Consider the following 21192-nt stretch of genomic DNA (forward strand, 5'->3'; position numbering starts at 1 on the left):
ATATAGTGGGCATTAAAACCGGAAAGGCAAAGTAAAGCCTAAAGATACATGGTTTTACTGTCACTATATACCAAAAAAAAAAAAAAGTTAAGAGAAAACCAGGGAGTGGAAAAATATCCATATTCATGGCTTGGAAGATTTAACTGCACTGTAGCACTGTCCTCTGTTGTTCATTGATTTGCTCTAGCGGGCACCAGCAGCATCTCACAACAAATTGTGAGACTTGTTACTGTTATTGGCATATTGAATAGCTCACGGGGAGCTTGCCAGGCTTTGCTGTGCAGGCAAGATACTCTCTGTAGCTTGCCTGGCTCTCCAGAGTGAAAGAATGAAACCCAGGTCGGTGGCCTGCAAGGCAAACGCCTAACCCGCTGTGCAATCCCTCCAGCCTGGAAGAATTACATTGTAAAAAAAAAAGATACATAGTTTTAGTAACAGGGATCTTTTGAAAGTTTTTAAGCTGGTGATCCATCTGACCTTCCTATATTTTTCAGTAAATTTGGTAGCAGAATGGATTAATAGAGGACAGGTCACTTAATGAAGCTTCTCTCTCTTTAGACAAACATTTGCATTAAAATATGAAACAAGACATGGTAGCAGAAATAGAAGAGTCAGGCATGCAAAATCTAACTTTACCACTTTATTTCACAGTCCTTCAACTTCTCCATCTCTACAAGAAAGTTGACTTGATCTGATTGCTAATTTGCTAGCTCCTGAATCTGTGCTTAATATATTGCAAGACTATCAATGGGACAGGGAATTGAACGGTGACTATAGGAGATGCCTTATATCTTTGAGGTAGTGGTGTTTTGGTGGGGTGGGGGCTGGGCATCCCGCCGCTCCCTAGTTCTCAAGGGCTATTCCTGGTACTATGCTCTGTGGTGACTCCTGCATAGTGCTGGAGATCAAATGATGGCTGGCAGCATGCGACGCCCTGAAGGTACTGCTGTGGTGGGGTAGTCACTTTTGGTGCAAATGGGGAGCATTTTCATTTTCTGTTCACTCTAAGTAGATATGGAAGGGGAAATGGGTTGAATAATTTTGCTTTTGTGAAAATGATGTGATAGGCCCAATAAATTTGGGAACCCCTCAGCTCTAGTGATTCAAAATAGGAGTTCTAAGTCACAGCAGTGACTTAGGGGTTAAGGTCGCTAGCGGCTGACCGGGTTCAGTCCCCGGGCACCCCATATGGTACCCCAGAGCCCCCCGCCAGGGTGTGGACCAAGAACCAAAAATAAATAAATGGAATAAAAATAGCGGAGATCTCAAGACAGTTGATCTCATTCATCATTTGCCCTCAGGAGCACAGACACGGGGATCTCGCAGTGTGGAGGCTTGTTCCACTTTGGGGGAAACTGTCAGGAAGCGCAGACTGCGTTTAGTAGCTGTGTCCTCTGGGGGCTTTCGACTCGCGTCTCCTCGCGGGGATTGACCGGTCTGGCTGGCGATCACCGTGGGTGCAAGTGGCCCCGCGAACACGGACGCTGGCCCGCGGGTGAGCGTGGGCCGTGTGCGGGGAGGGGCGGGGCGGCGGGGCGGGAAGCCAGGTGCCGGGAGTTGTGCGTGCGGGAGGTCAGGGGGCTGGGGGTGATTAGAGGGCAGCCAGCTAGTACTTTGCAGAAAGTTGTAGCCGCCGGCCCAGGGTCAGCGGCGGCGTGCAAGGCATGCAGGCCCTGGGAGCGGGCCGGCCCGTGGACGCGCCGCGCCCCGCCGGGTCCGGATGGGGAGTGAGTGGCATCGTGTTCCCCTGGTCGAGGGTTGACAGCGGCAGTGCCACGGGCCGGGACTCAGAGGGAGGCGGAGTTGGCCTACTGAGGAGCACTCCCTCCCGAGTCCCCGCTCCTCGGTGTGTGTGCAGAGGACAGGGTAGATGGTATGGAATTTAGTCTCCAGCATTAGTTTCCTCGCAGCAGTATCCCATTCCTCTTGGGCAACCCCCCCCCCATTTTTTTCCTCCCGCCACCCCCCCAACAAGCGAGCTTCAGGCTTCGACTCGGCCCTAGAAACCGGATAGGCCTCTCCGTGCGCTCTCAACCTAACGCGCGGTGGCGGGGGAGGGGGAAGCGCTCTCTAAGTCCCACCCTTTGCGCTGTTTTGCGTCCTTTCGCTTGTCGTGAGTGGCAGCGGGATCTGGCCAATGAGGACGCGGGGCGGGCAGGCGCATCATGGTAGGTTGCGCTGGAGGAGGGGGAACTGGTGCTGGAGAGACAGCAAGAGGGGCGAACCGGCCCCCCACGGCCGCTGCAGGTAAAGGCACCTCTCTTCCCCCGCAGGGCTGAGGCTCAGCTCCTTTCCCCCTTTAAGCCATGCCTGGCCTTCCAGCCTATAGCTTCCGCCCTAACATTGCTCCCACCCGGGCATCCACACCCCCCCTCCCCCCCCCCCCCGCATCTTCCCGTCTTGGCCATCCCCACCCTGGAGGGCACCCCGTTAGTTCCCTCCCTCAAGTGCATGTACCTCATCTCCATTTTGGGGGGCGCCAGTTACCAGGAGTTCCCCGCCTCTGCTGTATGGGCCTTACGGGCACCAACCCTGACAGTATGAGCAGGTAATGTACCAGGGTGCCCGCCACCCCCACCTCCAGTCGCGTTTCCCTCTCCATCAGCCCCTCACTTCTTTCCCTGCCTCTTCCCATCTCCCAGTGAGGACTGGGTTTCTGTACTTTCTCCTTTACCCCCTCGACATACATACATACCCTTAGCTGCTTATACTTGCGTATTTTGCTTTCCCTAGTTCAGGACTCACTTTACCAGCCATGTTTGCCCCCAAATTGCCATACTCCTGATGTGGGTATGGGTGCATTTTCTTCAGCAGTTGGGAAAACAGTAGTCACACATATGGCCGTGAGAATGGTGGGAATGGAGAAAATGACCCAGTATTTCATTCTTAAGGGAATTTTGAGTGGCTCCAAGTTAGTAGCTCCATTTGTTTTTTGTTTGTTTTTGTTTTTTTGAGCCACACCCGTCTGTGCTCAGGGCTTACTCCTGGCTCTGCACTCAGGGATCACTCCTGGCTGGGCTCAGTGGACCATATGGGATGCCGGGCATAGAACCCAGGTCACATAAGTGCAGGGCAAGAGCCATACCTGCTGTGCTATTTCTCCAGTCCCAATATCTCCATTTCTTATGGTCGTGTCCTTTCCTCCTGATCTACTGAATTCAACTTGTGATTATATTCACCTTGAATGTTTATTTTTCATTTATTATAAAAGTTGAGAACCTTTGAGGCTCAAATTATCTCCATGTACAGTTTTTAAAATCCCTTTAAAATTGCATTGGTTTTCCTTTTAGGCCTTCTATTTTTCTTTTTTTTTAAAGATTACTCTGCTTCTATCACCTTGCGTTTCTGTAGCATGTGTTTATATTTGTCTTTGGTTGATCCTCTTGGAAGGATAGTTTCCAATAAAAAATTTATACTTTCAAATAAAATAATTTATTTTCTGCTCCTTTAAGCAGTTAAGAGATTGAGTTGGTGGTACATTCTGATAGTGGTTAGTAGGAGAAAAAAACAGGTCAGTATTTGTTAATGTGGCATTGGTTCATTATCTTCTAAGTGGATGGGTAGTACAGAAAAATCTGTAAATGGAGAGTGGATGTTTCTAACTCATTTTATATCATTTTAATTAGGCAACAGAACTATTATCTGTTGTAGTGCTTCTCATTCATCATGGTCAGCCATGATGAATTCCCTTTTGAGAGACTTGAAGAAATCTCTTACCTTGGAAATGTTGATAACCCTGCCAAGCAGGCATGCACCTCTTACTGCGCTATATCCCCACCTAATTGTCTTTTACAGTTTTCCACTGGCCAGGATTTTGTCTAGTTTTAGTTAATATTAAAAAATAATAAAATATTTTTCTTACCTATTTGATAAATAAGAAATACGACCTTGAATATTGTTTTCATACCATACATATCTTTCACTTCCTAGGTGAAAGTTACTGCTTTGGGGGTTTTTGTTTTTTTGAGCCACACCCACCTGTGCCCAGGGCTTACTCCTGGCATGTTCAAGGGACCAAATGGGGTGCTGGGGATTGAACCGAAGTAGGCTGTGTACAGGCAGATGCCCTACCTGCTATACAGTTGCTCCGGCTCCAGTCACTGCTTTGTTTAAGAGGTCTGAAAGATTGAAATGTGAAATTATTGAGTTGAATTAAGACAGTTTCTTCAAGTTATTAAAACTGGCTAGGATGAGGATACTCATAAAATAAGGAAAAAGAGACGGGATACAAAACTGAGAACTAAAGGTAATAAAGCTGTAGAATTGCATCAGTTTATATTAACTTTGAGGGGAAGAAGTACTTTAAATGCTTCTTTCACAAATTTGAAGTCTGCTTTACATGATTTACTTTTATTACCAGAGCTTGAACCATGAAAGTTCAATTGTCATGGTCTCATTAAGGAAAGAAATGAGATAATTAGAGAATAGAGGAGTGTAGTAGAATACACCAGATGTGGATATAGATATTTAAGATAAAAGGTAAATGATTTGATGTTTAAAAACTTAAACTTTAGTTGGTAGTAAGGAAGTATTTCAGAAGCTGTAAGCCTTATTTCCCCATTAAAAAGTGGGACTTGGGACCAGAGTAGTAGTACATTGTGTTATGCACTTCTCTTGTACACAGCCAACCTAGATTCTATCCCTGGCACCATATATGGTCCCCAGAGCCCTGCTGGAGGAAGTCCTGAGAACCACTTGGGGTGGCCCCCAGAAAAAAGTGAGACTTCAAGGGGCCAGAGAGATTGCTCAAAGGGTGGAGTGCATGCCTTGTATGCATAGGCCCTGGGTTCCACATGGCCTCCGTAGCACCACTGCTGTCCACCCCAGAGTGAGATTTATGTTTGAGTTTGTTTGGCAAATGTAGTGAGAAGGAAGCATCAGTTGGATGAATTGTGGAAAGGACATAATACCCCCAATGGAATAAAATATAGGTTATAAACTATAATCAAAAATAGACAACATAAACTCCTGGTTAATGGAAGTTTTCATTGTAAATTTTGTTTTTTGTTTTTGTCTTTTGTTGTGTTACTGTTTTTGCTGAACAGTTTATTGTTTATTCCTGACTCTGTGCTCAGGGTCAAGGATCTAACCCAGGTCTGCTGTGTATAAAGCATGCACTTAGCCCATTGCGGCCCTGACTGTAAATCTTATATGGCATGTAATTGTCAGATAATATATATATATATATATATATAGAGAGAGAGAGAGAGAGAGATACACATATATATAGATACTGGATTTTTGGATCACACCCAGCAATGCACAGGTGTCACTCCTAACTCTGTACTCAGGAATTACTTCTGGCGTTGCTTGGGGGACCTTATGGGTTACTGGGAATCGAACCTGGGTTGGCTGCGTGCAAGGCAAATGTCCTACCTGCTGTACTGTCACTCCAGCCCTTGTCAGATAATTTTGAAAGTGATTAGGTGACTTAAGGAAATAGATGGCAGAGTGGGGCATATGTAGATTAAAAGTTGGTAGTAGTGTTGGAAATTTGTTTAAAAAAATTGGTAGATTTTCGTTAAATCAAGAATTCTCTGCCTTTTCAAACTGCCATTTTGGGTAACTCTGGGGCAGATATTACATAGAAGAGACTGAGAATGAGCTGGTAAGGATGGCTTAGCTAGGAACAGCAGGTGATTAAAAAGCCTGGGTGAGATGTGGAAAGTATCTCGTTACTCAAGCTAGGACAGTCTTGTTTGACTCTTGACAGCAGGGATACCATGTCTACTTTATACTTCTGACTGATGTACCAACTACTGATGACTTCCCCTTTATCTGTGTCAGAGTTTTGGGGCTGTTTTTCTATACTGATTTATAAGAATGACTGGGGGAGGGGGCAGTGAAAGAGCATGAGATTGCTTGGAGAAGCTTTCTTTAGTAGAGTCTACATTGTATCACTGATGTGTGTGTGTGTCTTCCTCTTCCTAAAGTTAGGAGACACAGTTTATTAAATAAGGCTTTCCTGGGTTCTCAAATACTAGCATCATATACAAAGAACAGATTACTGTGTTTTGTATGGTGATGTACTTCTAATCCTTTTGATGAACTTATTCTCATGAATTTAAAGCCCAGACATGCATTTAATAAACATAAATCATTTGAGTTTTTCTCCTCAGGTGTAATAGAGTATCTGTTCTTTTTCATTTTAGAATTCGAGGATCCCATTTAGTTTTTTTTGCTAGGGGTTTAGTGGGGGTAACGGGAGAGCCTCCCAGGCTCCCAGTAGTGCTGGGGAGTCCAAAGGGTCATTTCCAGTGAAATCCTGCCTGGTAGTACTGGGCCTGTTGATTAGGTGCTTGAGACCCCACCATGTAAAGCTGCTCAGGTTTAACATTGCTGGGGACCACGAAGGCTATCCAGATTGGTACTGGGGTTGGAGGCAGGCATTTGGTGCAGAAGATCAAATTTAGGATGTAGTGCATACTTATCACTCCAGCTATCAGTTAATCTTATATTTGTTTGTTTTGGAGATACTGGAGAGATCCTGGGAATTACTCCTGCCCAGTGCTCTAGAGAACCATGCTGTGTCTGGGTTTTCTGTGTGTAAAGAATGTACTACCTGTGGAGCTCCCTCCAGTCCTATTTAATTTCTTTATTATTCACCCACATACAAGTAATTATATTCTTTTTTTTTTTTTTTGCTTTTTTTTTGGGGGGGTCACACCCGGCAATGCACAGGGGTTACTCCTGGTTCTGCACTCAGGAATTACCCCTGGCAGTGCTCAGGGGACCATATGGGATGCTGAGAATTGAACCCGGGTCGGCTGCGTGCAAGGCAAACGCCCTACCCTCTGTGCTATTGCTCCAGCCCCAATTATATTCATTTTTTTAAATTAATTGCTATCTATGTATCTGATACTACTATGTGTGTGATATTTTGCTGGCCTTGGGGATTCAAAGATAAAAATGATGTGATCCCTACTCTCCAGGAGCTATCTCTTGAGGAAAGAGGAGCTAGGCCAGCGTGCAGGGTTGTTCGGGATGTGTATTGCACATATTCGCCATCATCACCGATAATGTTTAGTATGAAATTTTCCAGTAGATGGCAGGCAAGCATCTTGAAAAGCAGGCAGCTTTTTATAAATTGCACAAAGGAATCGTTTGGGCCTTCAGAGGCTATGGACAGGAGACTCAACATTTTATTAAAATGTTAAATACAGTTCTTTAAGGGACAGACTATGGATATTTAAAGAAGAGGAAGAGATCAAGATATCACAAGTTGCTTTGAGGTAGAGGTTCAGGATTCACCTTATGGAGAAGACCTTTGAGGGTAGGTGAAATTTCAACTGAGAAAGATGTTTGGAGGGCATAGTGGGGGATCAAGACAGGAGGTACCACATAACAGGCAAAAGTCATGCAGATGGAGGTCACTTTAAGGGAACTCCGTAGTCTTGCTGCACTGCTGTGTAGTAGATGACTATCCTAACAAATACATGTGCATACATATGACTATATACACATAGTGATAAGAAGGAAATATTCTTATCTGGAAAACTGTAGCACTGTCCTCCCGTTGATCATCGATTTGCTCGAGCGGGCCCAGTAACCTCCATTGTGAGACTTGTAGTTACTGTGTTTGGCATATCAAATACATCATGGCTAGCTTGCCAGGCTTGCTGTGCGGGCGAGATACTCTCAGTAGCTTGCCGGGCTCTCCGAGAGGGGCGGAGCAGTCGAACCCGGGTCGGCCGGGTCAGTTTTGTGCAAGGCAAACGCCCTACCTGCTGTGCTATTACTCCAGCAACAAGTTAGGAATATAAATCTCAACTAAAAGAGGTGCAGAGGATTTCAGAATAGTAATACTCTGTATAATTGATATGTCACATAATGTTAACCCGAGTCAAATCTGTAAAACTTCCTGGGTAAAATTATGCAGTGAAGGTGGTGAACTTAATTCAATGTATTTTTGTTTGTTCTTGTTTGGGGGCCACACTCAGCATGGAGCTGGAGGTTATTCCTAGTGGTGCTCGAGGGGCTTATGTGGTGCCAGGGATTGAACCTGGGTTTCTTGCTTGCAAAACCTGTGGCTCTCGCCTGTTGAACTGTCTTTCTGACCCCTAATGTACATTCAGAAACCTTCAGAGTCAACTGAAATGCTTTGATTTATTAAATTCTGCCCACTTGAGAACTAGAAGTAGAAGGTGGATTAATACTACATTTCTTGATCTCCATGTTAATTGACCTACATTTTCTCTCTCTCATTTTTGAGCCAGAGTTGAAGGTGCTCAAGAGTCATTCCTGGCCATGCTGGCACACAGTATGCAGTCCTGGGGAGCGAATCAGGGTTGGCTGCGTGCTAGGCAAAGGCCTGATCATCTCTACTCTCTCCACGTTCTTTCGGGCTACACCCAGCAATGCTGGGGACTACTCTCTCTCTGCAGAGGAGGTCACTTCTGGCAATATTTGGGGGACCAGTTAATGCCAGAGGTCAAACCCCAGGCTCCCTCATGCAACGCATGCATTCCAGCCCTTTGAACCACATTCCCATCCTAAGTAGAGGCTTTTAATGTGTGTGTGTGGAAGAACCCCAAAGCAGGGTGGTTTGGTTTTTTTCTTGCTTAGTTTTTTGGTTTTGAAGCAGAAATGTAGGAGTTGTTTCTGGTAGGTCTATGCTGTATCCTACCTCCCATTTTTCTTTTATAATTTTTATGCTGTTTGATATGAAGGGTAATATCTAAGAAGAAATTTCCCCTCTCATCATCTATTTGGCTAATTTTACATTTGTCTTCCCATAACAGGCGTTCCATCATCTTCCTCTGAAGACCTAGCCATCTTACTCCATGAAGGTCAGGACAATCTGACATGCACTTGTTTCTTGCCTCTTTACCCGAAGAGTAGTCCTCTTCCATTGTGTACATTTTTTTCTTAATAGGGGAGGGGAGGGGAGAGCCAGAACCCCCCCTCCCCTTCCCTCCCTAGACCTTGGTCAAGTACCCTCCATTGATTTTCCAAGATGGCAGACCCCATCATGGATCTCTTTGATGACCCAAATTTATTTGGCCTGGACTCTCTGACTGATGACAGCTTCAATCAGGTCACACAAGATCCCATTGAGGAAGCCCTTGGACTGCCAAGCTCTCTGGACTCCTTGGATCAGATGAACCAGGATGGTGGAGGTGGTGATGTGGGCAGTTCATCAGCAAGTGACTTGGTTCCCCCACAGGAGGAAACAGCCCCCACAGAACTTCCCAAAGAATCAACAGCTCCAGCTCCAGAATCTTTAACTTTGCATGATTATACCACTCAGCCTGTCAGCCAGGAGCAGCCAGCCCAACCTGTCTTACAGACACCGACGCCAACATCAGGACTTTTGCAGGTCTCCAAGGGCCAGGAGATCCTGAGCCAAGGGAATCCTTTCATGGGTGTCTCTGCCACAGCTGTCTCTTCCAGTAATGCTGGAGGACAAACACCTCAGTCAGCCCCTAAAATTGTTATTCTTAAGGCCCCACCAAGCTCCTCAGTCACTGGTGCCCATGTGGCACAAATTCAGGCCCAAGGTATCACCAGCACTGCTCAGCCCCTGGTGGCGGGCACAGCCAATGGTGGAAAAGTCACTTTTACCAAAGTGCTGACCGGCACTCCCCTTCGACCAGGTGTTTCCATTGTCTCTGGTAATACAGTGTTGGCCGCCAAGGTCCCTGGGAACCAGGCTACTGTTCAGCGCATTGTCCAGCCCAGCCGACCAGTAAAGCAGCTGGTCCTACAGCCAGTTAAGGGTTCAGCTCCTGCTGGAAACCCTGGGGCCACAGGGCCCCCACTGAAGCCTGCAGTTACACTGACCTCTACACCTACCCAGGTGACTTGAGTGAAAGGGGGAGGTAAATTTTGGTTTAATAGAGGGCCCGGCAACCGTAAGAGAGAACATGAGAGCTATCTCTGAAAGATCGTGTTTAATTTCCTATTTGCTTTTTATCAGTTAGTGTTGGCAGCCACATTCTCACTATTTATTAGGTGGAAGCCTATAGCGTTATGTTTTGAGCTCTTACTGCACGTTTATGTCCTACTGAGCTGTGCCAGACAAGACAGCGTGTCCTTACAGAGCTTACAGTCTGCCAGAACAAGCAGACACAAAATAACAATTCACAGAGTGACAAAGTTTTATGAGCATTATAGGATGCTGCAGGAGAGAAGCATTTTTGAAAAAAGTATATTTGCTAACTTAAGAGAAACTATTCTCTCTCCCCTGTTTTTAATAGAAAAATGATTCTCTACCTACTTTTCCCAGTGAAAAGGCTAGTTTCTACTGTACACCAATATAGGTTCTAGCCTCTGAGTAAAGCACCAAAAAGACTTTGGGAATGACTGCGTGTGGGAAGATGGAATATTAGGATAAGCAGGAAAGTGGGACGAAGCCTTAAGGAGGTGTTTCTAATAGATTAGTATTTCAGGGAAGTAGAATAGTTTTAGAGAAATAGAGAGTATGTATCTGCTTCTCAGGTTGAGATGCAAGTGAACCTGTAAGGTAGAGAAAATGCTTCTCTCTTTTTAAACATTTTTTTGAGGTGCTGAGGATTGAACTCAGGTTTTATGCATGCAGGTGCTCTATCACTGAGCCACATCCCTGGCCCACTTCAAACAGGTTTTTAAGAGATAAAAGAACTTCCCTGTAAGATAGTGAGCTACTTATAAGTCTTCAAAACTGAGTAGAGGTCTATCAGAACAGGAGGATAAGCAAAATTGAATCTTCTGATCCTCAGTTTTTTTGATTATAGGATAAGGAAAAATGGCATAAGGATGTATCATTCTTCAACATACTCTTGCAATTTCCTTTCTCTAGGGTGAATCGAAGCGCATCACCCTGGTCCTCCAGCAGCCACAGTCTGGAGGTCCCCAAGGACATCGGCATGTCGTGTTAGGGAGTCTACCAGGCAAGATAGTGTTACAGGGCAACCAGCTGGCAGCCCTGACTCAAGCCAAGAATGCCCAGGGGCAGCCCGCCAAAGTAGTAACTATCCAGCTGCAGGTGCAGCAGCCACAGCAGAAAATCCAGATCGTACCACAGCCGCCGACATCCCAGCCCCAGCCCCAGCAGTCACCCTCCACCCAGCCAGTGACCCTCTCCTCTGTGCAGCAGGCTCAGATAATGGGACCAGGACAAAGTCCAGGACAGAGACTTTCAGTACCACTCAAAGTGGTATTGCAGCCACAGGTGAGACTTCCACAGGAAACAAACCTCAACACCTTTGTTGTTGAATATGGAGAGGTGTGCATTTGTACTTTGGACCTTAGTCGGGGATTTTGTTTCTTTCAGCCCAGGAAACCTCATTTCCTTATTTACTTTTGTTCTGTATGACACCCTTGAAAGTGCTTAGGACCATATGTGGTGCTGGAATTAGAACCCAGGCTGCCACATGCAAAGCTCATTGCGATGTGTATTTGGCTCCTACAGAAATAATATTAGGGATCAGAGTGATAGTTTAGAGAGCAGGGCATTTGCCTTGCATGCACCCATCTCAGGTTCAATCCGCAGCACCCCATATGGTCTCTGGAGCATCTCTAGGAGTGATCCCTGTGCACCAAGCTAGGAGTAATCCCCGAGCACGGTAGTATGTGGGCCAAAAGAGAGAGGGAGCGAGGGAAGGGGGAAGGAGAGGTGGGGAGAGAGAGAGAGAGTGCGAGAGAGAGCGAGCGAGCAGGGGAGAGGGACAGAAAGGAGGGAGGGAGGGTAATAGGGATTTAGTCCAAGTATTAAGGCACATGCCTAATATGTATCCAAACCAGCTTTGGTTCCTAGTACCACATGGTCATTTTGAGCCCCAAGCAGCTAGGGATATATAGCCTTGGACAGTCCCTGTTCTGCTGGGTGTGGCCCTGGAGGCCACAAGCACCACTAGCATTCTGGGCATCTCTGGTACTCTGTGGCCCAAGAAGCATCGTCCTCAGGTCCTTGCATTGAACTACCGGCCTGGTTCACAGAGAATTGCAGGCAGGGCCTCCAGACCTGAACATCATACAGGAGATACCCCCCTCCCCCATCTCCAATAAAGAATTTTAAAAGGATATTGCTTCCGAGATGTTTGAGTGGTATAGACATAGCAGGGGAGGTCCAGCAGGCTGTGCTTCTCCCCTGGCATGGTTTTATTTCATACCTTCGCATCTTTAAAAAAAATAAAAAAGATTTAAAAAAATCGAATAATCTTAACAAGGTCAAGCGATTATCAGCCCCACAGGGAGCTGATAGATCTTGGCCTAAAGATAGGCCAAGATTAGAATTTGAATTTTGTTACTTTCAGCCCATAGAGCAATAGTTGCTGTATTTTTTTTCTTTGTCCCTAAAACAATAGGTATGATTTTTGATACTAGGAACATGGCTATTGGATATTATATTAAAATTTAATTGCCACAATTCTTTTTTTTTTCTTTTTGGGTCACACCTGGTGATGCACAGGGGTTACTCCTGGCACTGCACTCAGGAGTTACTCCTGGCGGTGCTCAGGGGACCATAAGGGTTGCTGGGAATTGAACCCGGGTTGGCCGTGTGCAAGGCAAACGTCCTACCCGCTGTGCTATCTCCCCAGCTCCGAATTGCCACAATTCTTGCAAATTTTTACTTGAAACAATTTTTTGGGGGTTGGACTGATATTTGTGCCTTATGCAGCTTTGTTCAGGGCATGCTACTGGCATTTGGGAGACCACATATGGTGCCGGGGATCATTCTGGGATCAGCTGCATATTAAGTCAAGCACCTTAACCCCTGTGCTATTTCTCCCATCCCGTCTCTTCCTTCTAATTTTTTAAAGATGTCTGGATTTAATAAGACTTGTACTGAGTCTGATTCTTGAGGAATTCAAGAAATGATAGATCTTGGCCTAAAGATAGACCAAGTTTTCAGCTTAACCATTTTAAATATGAATTTTATTTAGGCAGTGTAATTATAATGATACTAACATTTTAGTGTCTTTCGTTTTGTAGGCTGGCTCTTCCCAAGGGGCTTCGTCTGGGCTCTCTGTAGTTAAAGTTCTAAGTGCCAGTGAGGTGGCAGCCCTGTCATCACCAGCCAGCTCTGCTTCACATACTGGGGGCAAGACTGGAATGGAGGAAAACCGCAGACTCGAGCATCAGAAGAAGCAGGAGAAAGCAAATCGCATTGTGGCAGAGGCCATTGCCAGGGCCCGTGCCCGGGGGGAACAGAACATCCCACGAGTCTTGAATGAGGATGAGTTGCCCAGCGTTCGGCCTGAGGAGGAAGGTGAAAAGAAACGCAGGAAGAAGGGCAGTGGGGAAAGGCTCAAGGAAGAAAAGCCAAAGAAGAGTAAGACATCTGGAGCCTCTAAAACCAAAGGCAAGAGTAAGCTGAAGTGAGTACCACCCTTGCTATTTCTATGGGTTGCTTGAGAGAGGTGCCCTCATCTCAAATCTTAAATCAGTGCCAAGAGGAACTTTAGAGTACCTTTTTTTTTATTTTTCTTTTTTGGGGTCATACCCAGCGATGCTCAGGGATTACTCCTGGCTTTGCACTCAGGAATTACTCCTGATGGTGCTCGGGGAACCATATGGGATGCTGGGAATCGAATCTGGGTTGGCCGCATGCAAGGCAAATGCCCTACCTGCTGTGCTATCGCTCCAGCCCTAGAGTACCTTTAAGTACCTTTAGACACTTCTGTTAATCGGATACATAGTTCAGGATGATTTGTATATCTCATAAGGTAATGAGCCCTTTCTTCCTCTGTCCTAATGTTTCTGTGACTTGTAAATAGAAATGAGCAGATTTGAAAGAGAAACTGTAAGGCACTGGAAGAATAGCCCATTGTTGTGCTTACCATTAAAAGCTGTGACTGTTTTATGTATTGTTCCAGGTTGTCTGTCACTGGTGTGAAGATTCCGCCCTCCTCCTTCCACACACCAGTGCAGGAGAGGAGTGCAGCTGTTGACATAGCTCCTCTGTTCTTCTCTCTCTCTCAACTCTGAGCTGCAGAACTTGATTCCAGCAGCCCCTGTCAGCTCTGAGCAGTGTTGACAGAACCGTGACCTACCATGACCTAAAAAAACATAATTTTCACCACAATTGAGTGTCCTCTTCCCTTCCCATGTCTTGGTTGTAGCTTCACTCTTTTCCTTAGCTGCTACTTGGGATTGGTTAGACTTTGTGGCATAATTATACTACCACTTTGTACAGGATTTTTCAGCTTGAAAAAAAAATAACCCAAATTTCATATCTGAATTCATTAGATGTTCAGTAGCTATCAGGCTAATTTACCTTCATCACTGTTCACAAATAAGGAATGCCTTATTTCAGTGTGGAATAAGGCCTATAATTCTTTTTTCTTTTTCTTTTCCTTTTGGGTCACACCCAGCCATGCTCAGGGGTTACTCCTGGCTTTGCACTCAGGAATCACTCCTGGCAGTGCTCAGGGGACCATATGGGATGCCTGGGATTGAACTCGGGTTGGCCATGTGCAAGGCAAATGCCCTACCCACTGTACCATGGCTCCGGCCCAAGGCCTGTAATTCTAAGTCGAGGATTTATTCTGCAGTCTTTGGCTGCCTTCCTTTAGGTGTTTGTGAATAATACTAGGAAGAAAGATCTGTCAAATCTGGTGTAAAAGTCATTTGGTAATTTTGAAATCCCATAATCTCCTTTTTCTTAAGCCCCTTAATATTGGTTTAGATACTTCTGGATCTGGCATAGATACTGTCTGGAAGTTTTATATGTGATGGTTTAGATTAATAATTTTTTACCTCTTGATTTTTTTCTTATCAGCACCATCACACCTGTGGTGGGTAAGAAGAGAAAACGCAATACCTCATCTGATAATTCAGATGTGGAAGTCATGCCTGCTCAGTCACCCCGGGAAGATGAAGAAAGCAGCATTCAGGTAAAATGGTGTCTAAAACGCTTGTGGAAAAATCATATGTAATTCTGACAGGTGGATCAGGAATAGGTATTGAGAGACCAAAGACTAGTGCACATTGCAAGAGTTAGTAAAGCAGAGTTTGACCTAAAAAATAAAAGAGGGGCTGGGGAGATATCTCACAGGGGTGGAGTGCGTTTTTCGCACTGTATCCTGTGTCCTGAGTATGACCCCTTCAGTACTTACTGGTTGCCTCTAGCACCACCCTGTGTAGTAACTCTCATGGATCCTGAGCTGCATTATTGACATCTGCACTGCCGGGGGTGAATATCAGCTGGAGACCACCCCCACCTCAAAAAAGCGAAATTCTTGGGACTGGAGTGATAGTACAACGGGTAGGGTGTTTGCCTTGCACACGGCCAACCCGGGTTCGATTCCCAGCATCCTATATGGTCCCCCGAGCACTGCAGGAATAACCCCTGTGCATTGCTGGGTGTGACCCAAAAAAAAGCCAAAAAAAAAAAAGGCGAAATTCCTGTATTTTAAGACTTGGCTTTTATTTTGGAGTGGGAAGGAAGGCACACCCAGTGATACTTAGGCTCTGCACCCAGGCATTGCTTCTGGCAGTGTTTTGGGAACCCTGCAAAACAAGAGACCTGGGGCTCCTGCATGCAAAGCGTCCACTTGGCCCCTAAATTTTTGGTTATTTAATTTTGGATTTTTTTTTTTTTGCCACACCCGTGATACTTAACTACTACTGGCTCTGTGCCTAGGAATAATTTTGGTGGTGCTCTTGAAACCATATGCAGAACCAGGGTTAGTAACAAGTAACTGACCTCCTATACTGTTTCTTTAGCCCCATTTTTATCTTTTTAGATAAAAGAGTGTTACTATTTCTTCAAATCCTCATGTTTGAGAAACTGATAAGAAGTCAGCTTCATGTTGCTGTATCAGTACTTTGGTTTCTCCTAGAGTGCTCTAGCTATTTCTTTTGCCTTTTCAGTACCTTAGGATTCTTTTTTTTTTTTTGGTCATTTTTATTTATTTATTTATTTTTTATTTATTTATTTTTTTTAAAAATAGAGAAAGAAAAATTTTATTTTATTTTATTTTTTAAAATTTATTTATTTATTGAATCACCGTGGGAAAAGTTACGAAGCTTTCAGGTTTAGGTCTCAGTCATGCAAATATCAAACACATTTCCCTTTACCAAAACTTATTTTTTACCATGAAGAACCCCAATAAAACCCCACCCCCCAGCCCTCCCAGTCCCTGTGGGGCAGATGAATTCTAGTTAACACTCTATCTGCTTTGATTAGATTCACTGTTTCAATAAAAGATTCACCACTATTATTTAGAGTTTACCCCCCCTCCCCCCAAATCAGACATGCTGAAAAAGCATTGTGAAGTGATTTGCTTTCTACAGCTGGGTTCAAGAATTAAATGTTGGTTTTGGATTTCTGCTATTTTACTTATTGACCCTGGAAGTATTTCTACTGAAAGTCAGATAGTTAAGAAATTGGTTTCTGTGCTCTGGAGTCGTGGCCGTGCTAGAGAGCTGCTCGTGGGGGGCAACTGGTGGCCTCGGTAGGGCGTGAAGGGCGGACCGAAACGCCCCCCTTCCCATGAGGTTTTAGTCGCCCCCAGTCCCCCGGCTCATACCTGCTGTCCACAAGGCTCCCATGCAGCCGCAGTACCTTAGGATTCTGAATTTCATCTGAGGTGCTTAGACACGAAGTTGTGTCCTACAATTTAAAGATAAAAGATAGGTGCTGGAGCAATAGCACAGCGGGTAGGGCGTTTCCCTTGCATACGGCCAACCTGAGTTCGATTGCCAGCATCCCATATGGTCCCCTGAGCACCGCCAGGAGTAATTCCTGAGTGCAGAACCAGGAATAACCTCTGTGCATTGCCGGGTGTGACCCAAAAAGCAAAAATAAATAAATAAATGTAAAAGATATTGGAAGAGAATAAAAAAGGTCAGACCAGAACTTTATTTCTCTGGTTCTGATTGTTGGCTCATAGCAACATCTTTGGTTCTGGTTTTGAAGTATAAAAGAACTTGGAAATAAGCTTCGGGTGACTGGGGCCGGGGATGTGACTCAAAAGTAATAGAAACATGCGCTGCACGTGTGAGACCCTGGGGATGATCTTCAGTACAGATGTCTTCCACTTGTGCCCACCCCCTTCACCTACTTTCCGAGCACAACCAGGTATAGTCCAGTAGTAGCAATATGGGTTTGGCTAGTTAACTTCGTATGACTGTTTGTATTTCCCGTTACTATGTGGAAGTTTGGACTAAATGGACATTGATCTCTCTTAGAATTAATACCTATAAATGCCATCTTTTTAAAATACGTATAAGGGGCTGGAGTGATCACACAACGGACAGGGCATTTGCCTTGTATGCAGCCGACCTGGGTTCGATTCTCAGCATCCCATATGGTCCCCTGAGCACTGCCAGGAGTAACCCCTGTGTATCGCCATTGTGACCCAGAAAGCAATAAATAAATAAAATATATATAAATATTAACAAATACTTGAGTCTTGTGAGGGAATTTAACATGTGAAATAGCCATTTTGTTTTGGGGCCACACCCTGCTGTGCTCGTTTTATTCCTGATTTCAGGCTCAGGAATCACTCTTGGTGTGATTTGGGACACCAAATGGGGTGCCACGAATTGAACCCATGTCTGCTGTATATCTTCAGTGTCAAAATAGCCATTTAAAAATTTTTGGGAGGGTTTGGGCCACACCTGGCAGTTCCACACCTGACTCTATACTCAGGGATCACTCCTGACAAGACTTGAGGGACCATATGTGATATCAGGGATTGAAACCAGGTTAGGCATGTGCAAGGCCAGCAAGCACCTTACCTGCTGTCCTTTTTCTCTGACCCTGAAATAGCTATTTTTTTTATTGAATTACCATATGCTACAGTTACTGAAATAGCTGTTTTTAAAAAAGAAGACAAAAACTAGATTTAGTGAATTATGTTATGAGAATATTATTAAAACTTTGAAATTAAAATAACAGTAATAGATGTATTAAAATGCATCTATTTTAAAATAAAAAGTAATAAAATAACAATAATAGATGTTGCCTAGAATTAGATTTATATACTTAAAAAAATTAGTGTATGAATAAGTGTGAATAAAAATGAATGCTAAGGGGCTGGAGCATTAGTACAGCAAGTAGGGTGTTTGCCTTGTACTCTGCTGAACCAGATTTGATCCCTGACTCCCCACATGGACCCCCGTACGCCATCAGGACTAATTCCTGAGTGTAGAGCCAGAGTAACCTCTGTGCTTCGCTGGGTGTGCACCCCATCCAAAAAAACCCAACCAAACTTGCCTTTTATATCAGTGGAAACACTAATAAAACAAAATTTTGCACCATTCCGTGAACAAAAGCAGATTAAATTTTAATGTAGATACTGAGGGGTTGGAGAGATAGCTCAGTGAGTGCTGGAGTACATGTTTTGCTTGTGGAGGCTTGGGTTTGATCAGTGGTATCATATGGTTCCCTGAGCATCATCAGGAGTAATCTGAGTACAGAGCCAAGAGTGAGCCCTGAAAACTGCTGAGTATGATCCTAAACCTTTAATTTTGATAGAAAGTTAATGCATGTAAGGCATTTGCCTTACATGCAACCAAGTTAAATTTAATATCCAGCACCCTAAATGGTCCCTGAGCCCTGCCAAGGAGTGATTCTTGAGTGTAGAGGCAGGAATAAGCCACAAGCACAGCTGGGAGTGGCCCCCAAAGCAAAAGTACTGAGAGAAAGAGTTCATGATTTCAGCTTTTGCATTTACTTTGATTTTGATTTTTGGGTCACACGCAGAGGAGTTCAAGGTCACTGCCAGCAGTATTCAGGATGCCTTTTGCCTTTGATGCCAGCGTCAATCCTAGGCCTCCTGTGGGCTCGTCTTTTGTGAGGGCCCACACTTAGCAGTGCTCAGGGGTTACTGCTGGCTCAGTACTTAGGAATCACTCCTCGCAGCCTCTGGGGATCATAGGGGATGCTGGGTTGTCCGCATGCAAGCTAAATGCCCTACCCGCCTATTCTGTCGCTTGGCGCCCTCCAGTTCTTTGAGCTATCTCTCTGGCCCCATGGATGACTTTTAAACAATAACTGATATTTCTAAGAAGAGTATTAAAATCCAGAAGTCATAAAGGGTGGATGAATATGTTTGAGTATATTAAAATCATGCGTGTAGGGGCCAGAGAGATACCTCAACATCATCAGCAAAATCCATAAATAACATACTGATTAAGAGCACAGACTCCATAAAACAAGGTGTCCTGGTTTGTTACTTTTTTTTTTCAGGGAGCTGACTGGGGTGGTGGGAAGTGTTAATTCCCCCTCCCCCCTTCTTGTTGATTCTGTTGCCATCACTGGAGTCCAATACACTAGATGCTGGTGCTTGCCAGAGGCCACAAACACAGTGCTCTCACACTTCAGTTGCAGTGCTTGTAGGGATTGTAAACTTTGATGGTACTCAGGCATACTTTGGTTGGAGTGCTGTTGAGATTGCACAGTTTGTTGCCATGTTCCCACATTTAGCTGGACTGCTGCGGAGATTATGTCCTTTCTTGTTGTGGCACTGGCGATCATAGTTGGCAGTGCAATTGAACTTACTCTTGGCATGTGGGGCCTTGCCCAGGATTGAAGTTGTGGCCTTATGCCTGAATGGCACTCTGCCACTGGGCTGTAATCTATGGGCCCATGGGTTCTCAGATTTACTATTTACTAACATTGACATTAAATATTGACATTGTCATTAAACTAGGTATAATTGTTAGAATTAAATGCAAACATTTATAAAATATACAGTACAGTAAGTTCTTAATTCATGTTATCCCACAGATCTCAAAGTGAAAATTATCTATGAGTTAAATGAGATAAAGTTTTTAAATAATCAGACGCCAAACTGATACCAAGTTTACATAGTATGAGAACTACAAAGAATAGTAGAAGTTAAAAACTGAATTAGGTTGCTAGTTTTGTCGTAACAAATACAACGGAAAATGTATTTTCTCAGTTTGAGCACATTGAGGCCTTTCTCACTGGCTTGCAGCTGACTTTCCTTACCATATCCTTGCATGATCCTTCCTTATACATTCCTGGTGTCTTTGTGTGTGCCTAGATTTCTTTGTGTGTGCGTTGGGGGGGGGGGGGGGGTAGAAGGGATTTAGGAGGGTGGGACACACCTGTAATGCTCATGGGCTTCTCTTCGTTTTGTGCTTTGGGGTTACTCCTGGCTCTGCCAAGGATTGAACCATGGTCAGCTAAATGCAAGGCATGTACCATAACATGTTGATGCCGGCATGTACCACGAGTGGCTTATGCTTAAATGTGGTTTAATTAACACAAATTGCCGTGCCAGTGTCAACCTGTTAGAACCTGTACTCGCAATCTGGTCCCAGATTGCCTCTTCTTACCAGCACATCAACCAAATTGCATTAAGACCCAGCCTAACAGCCTCATTTTAACTTAATCATCTCTTTGAAGGTCCTTGCCAAATACAGTCTCATTTTGAGGTCTGTGGGCTAGGGCTTCACTCTAAGAATTTGGAGTGGGAGGGGGCACATCATTCATTTCCTAACTGTAATGCTTGTATCCATTGGCAGAGGAACTGAGGAACAGATATTTTATACCCAGTGGATGGGAAAGTTGAATAGATTTTTCAGTATGCCAGTACTTTGTTTTAAATTTCTTTTTAATTTGTTTGTGGGGACCACACCTACTGGTGCTCTTGGGCCACTTAGCCCCAACTAGCTGTGCTCAGGGATTCCATAATACTGGGGATCGAACATGCAGTCTCAAACGTGGAAGGCATGTTCTAGGAGGCACATCCCAGCTCAGTCCTCAATGTACAGCAAAATTTAGAACATTCATTCCTGGTGAATTACTCGGTGATCCTACACCCAGGAAATTAATATTCAGTGAGAAAATGATGAGATAGTGCAGGGTTTTTAACGCTTGCTTTGTACACGGCCCACCCCTCTTGGACCCCTGGGCCCCATTTGGACCACATATGGTCCCCCAAGAACCCCTGAGCACAGAGCCAGGAGTAAACCTGAGCACCACTGACTTGTCCAAAAACATACAAAAAGTATGCAGTGAGGTATGTACTTCTGTTACACTTGCAAAATGTCCAAAATTTTAATACTCATTACTGGGGAAAATTATTAAAATTATGAAATAACATGCAATAGAATACTGCAATTAAAATTAAATACAGCTGGAGACATAATACAGCAGGTTAGGCACTCACTTTGCATGCAGCTTATCGGGATTTAAGCCCTGGCACTACATATGACCCTCTGAGCTACATCAGTAGTGATCTCTGAGTACTGAGCCAGGAGTAGGACCTGAACATAGGAGCCTAGTAT

At 44.5% G+C, this 21192-nt stretch overlaps 1 protein-coding gene and 1 non-coding gene across 4 annotated transcripts in view; both read left to right on the forward strand.

Moving 5' to 3' along the window:
- CHD8 (chromodomain helicase DNA binding protein 8) overlaps positions 1-21192 on the forward strand; it is a 77453-nt gene that overhangs the window by 17924 nt on the left and 38337 nt on the right. The window contains exons 1-5 of one of the 3 annotated variants that reach the window (XM_056133150.1): positions 2184-2247; positions 8742-8789; positions 10781-11152; positions 12916-13301; positions 14705-14819. In XM_056133150.1, coding sequence (XP_055989125.1) covers positions 8784-8789; positions 10781-11152; positions 12916-13301; positions 14705-14819 — 879 coding nt within the window. In that variant the 5' untranslated portion in view covers positions 2184-2247; positions 8742-8783. Of the gene's footprint in view, positions 1-2183; positions 2248-8741; positions 9800-10780; positions 11153-12915; positions 13302-14704; positions 14820-21192 lie in introns of those variants that run through there. The other 2 variants (XM_056133148.1, XM_056133149.1) reach the window with 2 other exon arrangements.
- On the forward strand, positions 11980-12102 carry LOC130042223 (small nucleolar RNA SNORA14). The gene has a single exon (XR_008795172.1). It is a non-coding gene; the product is annotated as a small nucleolar RNA SNORA14 (small nucleolar RNA).

Source organism: Sorex fumeus, unplaced genomic scaffold (assembly GCF_029834395.1).
Source record: "Sorex fumeus unplaced genomic scaffold, SorFum_2.1 ptg000098l, whole genome shotgun sequence".
In the NCBI taxonomy this organism is placed as follows: Eukaryota; Metazoa; Chordata; class Mammalia; order Eulipotyphla; family Soricidae; genus Sorex; species Sorex fumeus.